Source organism: Hippocampus comes, unplaced genomic scaffold (assembly GCF_001891065.2).
Source record: "Hippocampus comes isolate QL1 unplaced genomic scaffold, H_comes_QL1_v1.1 scaffold156, whole genome shotgun sequence".
Lineage (NCBI taxonomy): Eukaryota > Metazoa > Chordata > Actinopteri > Syngnathiformes > Syngnathidae > Hippocampus > Hippocampus comes.
The window spans coordinates 4,329,073-4,340,804 of NW_017805744.1; the positions used below are offsets into that span (position 1 = coordinate 4,329,073).

Genomic DNA, 11,732 nt, shown 5'->3' on the forward strand with positions numbered 1-11,732 from the left:
GTGTGGGTGTGTGTGTGTGTGTGTGTGTGTGTGTGTGTGTGTGTGTGTTACCTGTTTGACATTGTCGCTCAGGAAGACAAAGTAAACGCAGCAGAAGCCGAGCTGGGTGATGATGAGAAACAAGTTGACTGTCCGTCTAAAAGGAAAGGACACACATGGATTATAGTAGGCTTATACAGCGGGTGTAAAATTGGTTGCAATAATAGCAACAGCTGTGTAATTTTATGATGCTGGAGAGTGCATACACATTTTTAACCTACTTTCCCCAATGCGAGTGTCTCCTGAGCCACGAAACATTCTCCATGCTGTACTGGACCGCCTCGCCGTACGTCAGAGACGGCCTGTTCATCCTGAAATGGCAAAACCTTCTTTTGACAAGACATTTATGGAAACAAAAACCAACAAAATAAGTACAACTAAAATTTTCATTCATTAAAAATCCTTTAAAATACACAAAAATCAACTGACTTACTGACGATTACAGTTTGTTTCGGCTTGACTGACAGTGAGGGACGGGTGCCCGGGCTGGTGACGAATGACGCACCAGCAAAATTTTGCAAACTGCCCACTTCTGGAAACGATCAAGTTACGATACAATCTCAATGCCCAGGCATTGTCTTTGATGTCTCCAACACGGCCCCCCGAGTAATCACACCTGTTAGCTTGCTGCTACAGCACGCTGGTGTATCTTGTCTTCTTTGCTATCTGCGCCAGTGTTTACCAAGTGGAGAGAGCATTCTTTTTTGCAGTCTAGAGAACCAACTTTTACGGAAATAATGACATGTTTGAATTTAATTATGGCTGTTTGCTTGTCCCTCGCCAGGCGCCTAGACTCAGTTCTGGACAAATCCAATCGCAACGGCATCCTGATTCGTGGTGAGCAGCCAAAATTATGTTACTGTGGATCCAATTTCAGCGTTGGCATACAAGGTGTATTACAGGACACTCAAAGCCTGTATCTCACTGAGCAGCAAAAGTTGTTGAGTGTTTGCGTCAGGGTTCGTTCAAGGTCGCAAAGATGTTCGCCAGACATTCGACAACAATTTTAACAGCCGCAAAGAGGTTTTACTGTCGCAAAGAAAGTTTGAACATGTTCAAATTTTGAATTTGTTTCATGAACATTATTTCAGTTACTTTTTATTTTAGTTCGCAAACAAAATTTTTTGTCAATTTTAGTTGTCTTTATTTCATGTTTTCATCAACTATAACAACCTTACTCCAGAGGGAAGAAACAAGTGAAGAAGTAGGTCAAAAATAACCAAGTGTACTCCTTTAACCCTGAGCTGGTTTTGTATTACTTTAGTTTTAGTATTTTTCTCCCTCCCCCCATCAGTAAGAGCAGCCACATTTCCCTGGCATCCCTGGTGCCAACATCCAACCGCCATTTTACATCCATTTCAGTGAACTGTAGTCGCAAGCTGCCTTGTAAACAGGCATACAGAATTTGGTGTGGGGTTTAAAATTGAAACAAACGCCACTGGGATCAACACAGTGTGAAAGGTGTTGTCGTGTCACACTTTTAAGTTGAGTTAAGGACAAAAATAGGTATCCTTGATAGGCCGTATCATTGCCCTGTAGCAAAGACAAATTACACTTAAAATTAGCTGTAGAGTGTAAAGACAAAATAAAACAAGTGTGTGATCACAAAAAGAAAATGAGGTGAGACCGGAGTTTACTTTGCACTGAGGTAGTGGGAACAGTCGACCAGCACCCTCATACAGTGCAGCGCAATGAGACCCATGCACAGCAGGCTGACCGGACCCAGCTGGACACAAGAACACATGGGATGTTTTTCAATAATACTCCGTATCATGTCATAAAAGCATCACACAGCCCTACATTGGCAGAGGTAGATCTAAAATTTTTTTAATTATCTATTTTTAACAATGCATTTTGGTCAATGAGCTGTCAGTGTTTTAGATGTCAATGCAGCTTTTGATACTGTGGATCATGAGATTTCATCATCATGGTTAGAATTAGATGCTGGAATTCAAGACACGGCTCCGGAATGGTTCAGTTCACATCTTACTGGAAGACATTTTTTGGGTGACCCTTTTTCATCAGCTGAAACACTCCTTACTTGTGGAGTGAGTGCCCCAAGGCTCTGTACTTTGTTTTCCTTGCATATATTGCCACTCAGTTCAATTTTAAGGAAATACCAAATCTCCTTTCATTGTTTTGTGGATAATACTCAAATATATATGCCGCTCACATCTAAAAGTGGTTTATTACAGTCCTTTCATAACTGAAAGAAGTGAAAGATTGTCTGAAATCTAATATTGTGAATTTAGCTGAGAATAAAACAGAAGTAATTGTGTTTGGTGAACTAGGTTTTCCCTACTCAGGTAAGACATGCCTACTGAATTTCATATGAAACAGTCTTTGAGTAAAGAATTTAAAGGGGGCTCACCACAAGACCTGCATTCTTGACTGCCAAAGGCAGCCCCAGCAGCCCGGTGCCAATGTTGCCCTTCAGCAGGTGGATCAGAGTCTGACAGAAACTGCACAAGTGTAAAAGAGAGTCACAGTAGCTTTCTATATCACACAACAAAGCCTTCTCGGCATTTCTACTTGGCTACGTACGATGTTCCGGTATGCGTGCCGATCCTCTCGTAGTGACGCTGTGTTCGTGAGGGTCCTGGAGGGGAAGGACACAGAGCATCCAGTTCTGATGGGTTCTGATCAGAGAACAGAGACCCTGCAGAAGGGTGAGAAAATAAACCTCAGCAGGACATCCACTGTAGTCTACTGTATTCTAAATTCAGTACACTGCTCTGCATCAAAAAAAATAAACAAAAATGCCAAATATTTTCTACATCAGTTTTTCACACTGCAGACAGTGGTACCATATATTTTGCCCCATATGCTTAAGTTTTTCCTGATACACGCTTGTGCTATTGTTTGGGGAGGCTGTTTTGCCAGGCTATTAGCTGGTTACTACTAGCTCCTACAACTTAGCATGAGTGGATGTGTATCATATAGATGTATGAAGTGCATGAACGAACTGTCCGTTGACATAAAAATAAAAATGCAAAATAGTGAGTCATCCTGTAAGAAAATAAGCCATTATCTTCATTATTGTAAGTAAGTACACGTACTCTAACGCTACACTGCTTTAATATGCTTTACTACTGTACAAATCAGATTTCGTATGAAAAAAAAGGTTTTCTTGCACTTTCTTAAAAAGATAAATAAATAAATTAAAAATTAGCATATAGGGAAAAAAACGAATGGGATATTTGGATTCCACAACTGCCTGTTGTTGGCTGCTTGGTTTAAACTTTTTTTTTTTTTTTTTTTAATGAAGCCCAGTGTTATTTACGGATAAAATTGGGGCAAAAACATTAACACAGACATGCTGATGAAGGCATTTGACGACCCATCGCGGTCTGCGGCTCAGACGTGACACTTGGCTGCACACTGACGCACAAGAGGAAGCGAGTGCAGGCTGATACGAATGTGATACAGAGATGACTACGCATTTTGGCAACAGCAGGAAGGATGTATACTCGTGACCTTAATGGCTCAAGGGAACCAAAGGCCCAAAACACATCGTCACATGACCACAGGTGTCCTTTCTTTTTTATGGGGTTATTTTTTTTTACAGGCTCTTAATTTAAAAACGCTTCAGTGAAACCTGTATAAACAGCACACAAATTACATACAAGACAAGCAGCAAAGTTGCTTAGACACGCAGGCCAGTGCAATGTTTTCCTCTAAACTGCAAGCATGAGCAATTACACACTTCTCTCACGCTCTGTACCCACACAATGACACTGGCATGCACTAAACATTACATTTCTGCACTCATTCCTTCATTTCCACCCAAGTTTAATCTATCAGGGCACCACGCCATTACCACTTAGTTTAAGTAGCACGAACGAGGGTGCACACGCAGTTGTTCTACAAGTTGTTACATTAAAATATTTGCAAATGGTAGTTATTTTTGTTGTTGTTACATGAAAATATTATGCAGACATATCTTCAGTTAGTGTCAATCTTTACATCATACTAAACTAGAGTATGCCAATTGAGACAACTACACATCAGCAAATATGGTCATGCTGTATCGCCCCCGAAAAAGGCGGTGATCAAATGAAAAAGTTGGTAGCACCAGTGCAAAAGTTATCTCGGGCCCGACCTGAATCGCTATTAAATTAGGGTGAGGAATATTGTGATGTATCATTTAATCGATAACTTAACCCGGCCCTTAAATAATCAACGCCATCGGTCCTCGAATCAGTAATTAAAGCGAACGGCAATCTTGTATAGAACGAGTCAAAAACAAAGGCTTTTTTTTTTGTTGTTGTTTTTGTCTGTTTTCATGAAAAAATGAATTTGGAGAGCAAAAGTAGTTGTGGTGCTTGTCATGCCAACATAGCCTAAAAATAAAGCCAACATTGATTAAAGGTCACCCTTGGTAGGCAAGCGTTACATACAGTATAGCACGCCACCGTGGGCTTGTAAGGATGCATGACTGGTCTGAACTTCCTCACGTTAACAAGGCAGTGTCAGGCTTTTCTCTAGGGACACCCACAAAATATCTCTCTTCCGTAATGGAACGTTCACGTCCAAATTCCACACAGTTTCAATATTATCTTCCATTCCCAGGAGAGTGTTATCTAAAGACGTCAAAGCGAGAGCGACTATCTACAAAGATTACATAATGAGTCCAACGTGTCCGTGGACCTGGTCCACATTACTCAGGGAGGCGGCTTTCACACAAGTAACACCCGTTTTCTTTTTTTTTTTTTTTTTTAATATACACGGTCAACATGAACTCCAACATCTTACACTGTACTAACAGGGTAAAGTCAAGTCAATATGGGAGTTGGAGTGAATACAAATCCAACATGACCGCACCCTGCATGTTAACAGACAAGTCTGTTTACAAACGGAGGGGCCTTGGGCATTGTTGCAATAACCATATGGTCAGTCCTATCTGGTCATCGTTTGCTGCCTATGGCGTGATCATTTTACCAACAAATACCAGTTTTGCTCCACTCTGTGTTTATTTGCGCTCGTCAAGAAGACAATTTAGGCTCTTCATTCAACATAGCACACATTTTGTAAAGACCACAGACAATTTTGAGTGTGTAAGAAGGCTAATGTACAGTACATCGTTTTGTCAACATCAAAGACCAGAGTGTTCATTGAAACAAGCAGGCAATTTTGATCAAAGACGATTTAGTCTTCCACCAGTATAACGAAAATTTTTAAAACACTGAACATAATTTAGTCACCACTCAAAATTACATAACACAAACATGATGTAGTCTTCACACAAACACATTGTACTTCAATTAAATAAAATACTTGAAAGCATCTCAAAAATTAGACGCTTAAGACAAATTTGCCTCCAATTTTTAGCCTGGTCACAAACTACTGTACCAGTAATGTAAAGGTTTATGTGAACAATGACAATTAAATGTCTTACTTTTAAACAACTTTTTGTATCATCAAACACAATTCGGTTTTTCACAAAAACAAAAGCAATCTCCTCATCAGTTAAACGAACAAAAGTAAATTTCATTACAACGCAAAGTTAACGTATACATGATTGAAACCTTCTTTTCTTTTTTTATTCCTCTTTCCATATCACCTTAAAAACACACGAGCCAGTGGCTTTGACAAGCAATGACTAAATCAATTTACCTGGCTCGGGCATACGAAGGAAGCCATCCACTGTTATTTATGCCACAAGCACTGGGCCCTAACACGGCAGGCACCCGCTGCCCTTGAGAGACAGCAATCAACCCACTACAGGCTGGACACATTTCCCTCGTGAGACAGCAATCAACCCACTACAGGCTGGACACATTCAAAAGACATGCGGTGATGGTCATTCGCAAAGACACGCAACTAATAACGTGACAAAAACTAAAATAATATCATTTGGATTGATCGTTTAAGAAATGTTTTTTGTTTTTGTTTTTTTAAATGGAGGACAGTGCAGCGTGCTATTGCAGCACAAGTCGACATGGACCACATAGCGCTTGATGGGTGCTTAAAATTCTGTCTCAAAACAAAAGTGGCCCCACCAGACAAGCTGAGTCCATCATTCTCCTATGCGAGTTTTAATAAATGAATGCTTCTAGATGACAATAGTCATTTTCTTATTGGAACTTTCAACTTAAACTATGTTTCCTGAATTTACAGAATACAAGCACATCATGGTACGAGGTCAGGATGGTACCACCTCTGCCTTAATTCGAGTCAGGAAAAGATAATAAGAAAACCTTTAATAGTCTCACAATGGAGAAATTCCCAAGCCCTGGTCAATCAAATCAAAATGAAATGACCTTAATTTTTTGGGTTAAACACCAAAGACAATTAAAATCATTTTTCATACCTTCCCCTCGAACATCATCGCTGGAGGACATCATGTTGGCGGTGCGTCTCACGGCCTCTTGGGTGCTAAAAACTATACGTCAGCGGTTGCAGCATGGACGTCGCTTGACTGCAAGGAAGAAGACAAATGTATTTCACACCAACAAACAATACGTCGACGAGCTCTTTACTGACCACCTTGGCATTAAATAAGGACTAAATACACAATTACACCCAATGCTTTGGCTTGGGGCTGGATAGGATACTTCAAAAGAACCTGCTTCATTGCAAATGAAATTACAAGACCAGAAAGTGTGCACAGTAAATACTGTGACTGTTCTGCCTTTTGTCAGAAATAAACGAAAGGTCTTTCTTTCAAACTGTGACTGTTCTGCCTTTTGTCAGAAATAAACAAAAGGTTTTTCTTTCAAATTACAGGTTTCTGTCATTGGTTTCCATGCTGTGGAATAGTACTTGCCCCCTGGACGGGTAGGTTTGATTTTGTGTGTGTGTGTGTGTGTGTGTGTGTGTGTGTGTGTGTGTGTGTGTGTGTGTGTGTGTGTGTGTGTAAATGAATTAAATTGGCATTTAGAAACTCCATTTGTATTTTACTGGGTTGTCTCTGTGTGATATTAAAACTGGTTTGATGAACTGAAATATTTGTGTGTGCTTAATATGCAAAGAACAGAAATCAGGAAGGGGGCAAATACTTGTTCACGGCACTGTAAATATAAACTTTATATGTCAAAAGTGCGAGTGGTATCGCTTGCTTGGTACCGGTAAATACTCAAGCACCACTTGGAAAGTTGGATCCCAAGTAATTTACCCATGTGTTACAATTTCTACAATTTTTGTAGATTTTTGCGTATTGTCATCTTTAAATCAAAGACAAAGCATAAAAATTGTGTGATATGAAATATTCCAATTCATGTTTTATTTATATAGATTTATATTTATGTTTTGGTCATAGCACAATACCGCTTTTATTGTCCATAGAGGGCAAAAATACAAAGAAAAAAATAAGAACTATATGTGTATGTATAGCACTGATGCCACCGAACATGTCGAGTGGTTGAAAGTAAAATAAATATTCAGGAATAATACTTTTACAATTTTTGTAAAATTGTATGTTGCGTTATATAAACTTATTTACATCGACTGCAGCACATGGGTTTTAAATACATCTAGGATGCCTTGTTTGCCAAATTGCCAACATCTTAAGTGAATTTGTGACTTGAATTCTTGTTAAAAAGTATTAAACCTGGGTGTACAGTGTACTTTTATTTTAACCAGAAAAAGAAAATCACTCTTTACCTAGCGTTGCGATTCGGGCTGAGTCGAACAAATATTTCATCAGTCTCTCTTTCACTCTCTCCCTCTCCCTCATATACAGGGCGCATCAACCTGTGACATCTTGACACTGATGTGAGGGTGTGTGAAAAGTTTTTTCTCTAACTTTTCTAACAACAAATTATCATAGGTCACGAGAATACAAAGTTTGGAGCTGGGAGAGTGCATGTCACACGCACGTACGGTCGTCGCGAAGACGGAACAAAAAGAAAACGTGCATTGAGGAAACAGTTTGTGTTGCAGGAACACACATGCAGCTTGTGTCGGAGCCGCACGACAGAGTGATCGACTGGCTGACGGATGGTCCAAAAATATGCAAATCTCCAGTTATGACTGTCCAAAGCCAGACAGAGATCAGGAAATACCGGCAAATCCCCACTTCGTCCGGAGTGTTCCAAAACATTTGTTTTCAATGAAAAACACACTGAGGATGAGTGGATGACAGGACAAAACGCTGAACAATACCGACCGTTTGCAAAACACTCAGCTATGTGTAGACAAGGTGTGAAAATCAGCCAAGTCAGTCAAGATAAAAATAAAAAATAATAGAGAAAATAAAATCCAATAGAATAAAATAAGAATACGAATAATAAATGGATACATTAATAAATAAGGGTTTAGAATTGTGTTCAGCTGAGATGTATTTTTCTGCTGTCTTGCTTGCTAACATGAACCAAATCAGCAGGACAGTGTTGGTTATTCAGTCTTCCACATGAATGGCCGGCCTTGCTCAAATAACAAAAGCAAATATTTAAACAGGATAGAGAAGTAAATATGTAAATGTTGACGTTTTTCTGTTTTATTTTTCAAAGTAATGAATGTGTACGAGGAGGCTTGACACTCTCGCTTTTCTTTACTTAGCCACACATGCACCTGTGATACGTTGAAACTGACGGTGGTGTGCGGTAAGAAGGTGTATAGGCGCATTTGTCTGACTTTCCGAACGACTCATTATTATCAAGATGGTCAACATGTAATTCATTTTTATTTAATTAAAAAAAAAAAAAAAAGCGACTTTTTTCAGTGACTTCACATGAAAACTGTGTGCAGAGTTGGGATCGCGCGTGCCATGTGCTCGTGCTGTCGCCAAGTCATCCGGGAGGAGGAACAAAAAGAAACGACGCATCATGCGAACAGTTTGTGGGCAAGCAGCAGGGACACAAGTGCAGTTCGTGGCGGAGTTGCAACACGGACTGACGATGACGGTCAGGTGGCTCAGCCACTGACGAATGAGGGGCCGGCAAAATTCACTGACATTACCACCTCTGGTAATCTGGGGGTAAAGAGCCAACCTTTAAAGGCCTCTTTCGCCTGTGCTCTTCGATGAGGTGTAATTATGATGTTTACAAAAATAAGTGAGCAAAAAGCACCCGGGGAATGGTTATAACCAACAGTTTTGCAAGGATCCATGCTGTCTCTCATGAACACAGAAGAACATCAGTCTGTGACGTCAGAGTGACGACATAAATCTTCAGTTACGACTGTCTACAGCCGAATGCAGATTCGAAGATGTGTGCAAATTCCCACCAGGGGTGTCAAACGGCTTAAAGCACAGCTCTGGAACAACAGCGTAATGTACATGTCAAACGCTTGCGGAAACCAACACAGTGTTCAGGGTGGTGTGCTCCAACTATTCTTATGTTTTTATGATCGAGAGAAGCCAAAATTTTAAAAATCATAATTACATTTGGATTAACTGTCCAGCCCTACTCGACCCACCTCTATCTTTTTTCATATTCTGAATTAAAACTCTTCTTCTCCCTCTCATCACTCTGACTCCCAAGCACCACACTATTACTGTACGCAGTTACCTGTATAAATTTCTCACAAGTTAAATCACTATTAGGAGTTAGTTAGTGAGATACTTTAGGAAAAATCATTATTTGCCGTCCGGCGCGGTCCCTATCCCCTGTGAATACCAGGGCTGCAATACTGGAATGCACTTGCAGGCTGGCAAGTAGAGCCACGGTTGCAGTCAGTCAAACACACAATGCATCCAACACAGTATGTACAGTTACTATTTCACTTTATAAAAAAACATTTGAATTATTTTCTTTAATCGATTATCACATTTAAAAAAATGTCCTGGGACAAATTATTTGTATTTCAATTAATTTCAGTGCAATTAAATTCCTATATCAGGTAAAATAAAGAAAATTTGTAAGGATAATGTGAACTTTTTTAAAATCACCGTTTATGGGTTAATTTTCTCATCCCTGACTGCAGATCCAAAAGGAATACGTTTGCAGCCTGGGGCCGTTTACTCATGACAAACAACTTGCTTGTCATCATTGTTTGCTTTAATTGAATTTTTAATACCAGCCCAGCCCAAACCAACTCACAACCACAACAGAGACATGTTAAGAACCGAGATTATGCCGTCATTTAAACTATAGTTGAGCGATTTCAAAAAATAATCTAGTTGAGATCCCCCACTCCTTCCATATTGCAATTTAATAGGTGACAATTTTTTGAAGGTCCTCTTCCCATGTTTTCGAACAAACAAACAAACACATTAATCTGTATTACAATAAATAACTAAATTGTAGCAAAACACAGAGCAGATTACAGGACACCAAACAAATCTGTGGCTTTATCCTCTTCAACTTTTCATGTTTCATGAAAAAAATGATGAACAAGTGGACTGTGACTGCATTGCTTCTGTCTTAAACTTATCTGTCTCTCTTATCTCAATATGTAAAGTCTTCCAACAAGCCAAAATGAAGCAGAGAGGTTACAAGTTGTTTCATTTGTTTTTGTTTTCCCAAATTAATACTGCTGACCAATTTGCATTTATTCTGTATCGATTTTATTAAATTTTCTTATTCACCATCACACAACAGCCACTTAAAACACGTTTATAGTTCAGACAGGGACTTGAACTTGTATGAATTTCAGACAAATCGATGCATTTTTCAGTATTTTGTTCGATCCGAAAAAACAATGTTAGATTTTTTTTTTTTCGAAATTGTCTACGTTTCTTTGTTTCCCCCCTTTTCTTGAACGATAACTAGGACATAATGTAATGCAGAAATGCACTGACGACAATGTTCTCGACAAAAGATACTATCGGTCACGGGGGCACCAAATGTTTGCTTCTCCCGAGGGTGAGGGCTCTAATGTGACCAGGCCAGGAATACTCCAACGACCAGCTCAAATTTGAGTGCTTTGCCCTGGAGGTGGCTACATCGACCCAATGCAGACTCTGCCACCGAACCGTGACAACCATTAGCCACGAATCACATAAAGCCCGACGCAGAGGTTCTAAAAATAGGATTAGTGACGAAGTGTTACGTGTAAGCGACAAGATAACCGCGCGAATTACGCCCATGACAGCCCTAAAATAGTGAAACAACAGCAAAAAAAACAAATCACCATTGCTAGCCGACGTTAGCCATCCTTTTGACCGTCAACACGGAGCGCCACACAGAATATCTTTTGGTTTTATTACCTCGGTAAAAGAAGACGTCTTCTCTGTCGTCACTGGGTGCTTCTGCGGTGTGCGCTAACGTATCCGAAGAGCTTTGGTGCTCATATTGTCGTCGTGTGTGGTTACAAATCCGAGTGAGTTAACTGTCTGCCCTTGCTCGGATGCCACCGAAAGTCGGCCAGAACAGAGCCGAGGGGTCACGTGACACGAACACGGAAGTAGCCATCAGTGCGCGTGATTGTGCTGTTGCCATAGAAACTGACTTTTTAAATTGACGCGTCAGTACGAAGGCAATACTGTTGAATGTGACAAATAAAAACTTATGAATTTACTTAAATGTTGTTGTTTTTTATTTTTTATGTATGCGCTTTTACTGAGATATACGTTGGACTGAAATTGCAGTTGCAATAGTAAGTCTGCAGATAGCAGCAAAGCTCCATCTAGCACAGTGGTTCTTAACCTTTTGAGAGGTACCGAACCCAACCAGTTAATATGCACATTTACCGAACCCTTCATGAGTGAAAAATAAATATATATATTTTTACAAATTCAAGATATAAAAAACAGAAAAAAAGGTAAATAAAATTTCAAGAGATAAGTACAGTATACTTTTTTTTTGAAT

General features: G+C 39.7%; 1 protein-coding gene across 3 annotated transcripts in view; it reads right to left on the reverse strand.

The window, feature by feature from the left end:
* slc36a1 (solute carrier family 36 member 1) overlaps window positions 1-11,327 on the reverse strand; it is a 28,936-nt gene extending 17,609 nt beyond the window's left edge. Inside the window, exons 1-7 of one of the 3 annotated variants that reach the window (XM_019884058.1) lie at window positions 11,132-11,327; window positions 6,353-6,460; window positions 2,584-2,698; window positions 2,411-2,501; window positions 1,677-1,765; window positions 261-350; window positions 52-136 (exon numbers count right to left, since the gene is read on the reverse strand). In XM_019884058.1, coding sequence (XP_019739617.1) covers window positions 52-136; window positions 261-350; window positions 1,677-1,765; window positions 2,411-2,501; window positions 2,584-2,698; window positions 6,353-6,386 — 504 coding nt within the window. In that variant the 5' untranslated portion in view covers window positions 6,387-6,460; window positions 11,132-11,327. The remainder of the gene's footprint in view (window positions 1-51; window positions 137-260; window positions 351-1,676; window positions 1,766-2,410; window positions 2,502-2,583; window positions 2,699-6,352; window positions 6,461-11,131) is intronic. The other 2 variants (XM_019884057.1, XM_019884055.1) reach the window with 2 other exon arrangements.
* Window positions 11,328-11,732: the final 405 nt, after the last annotated feature.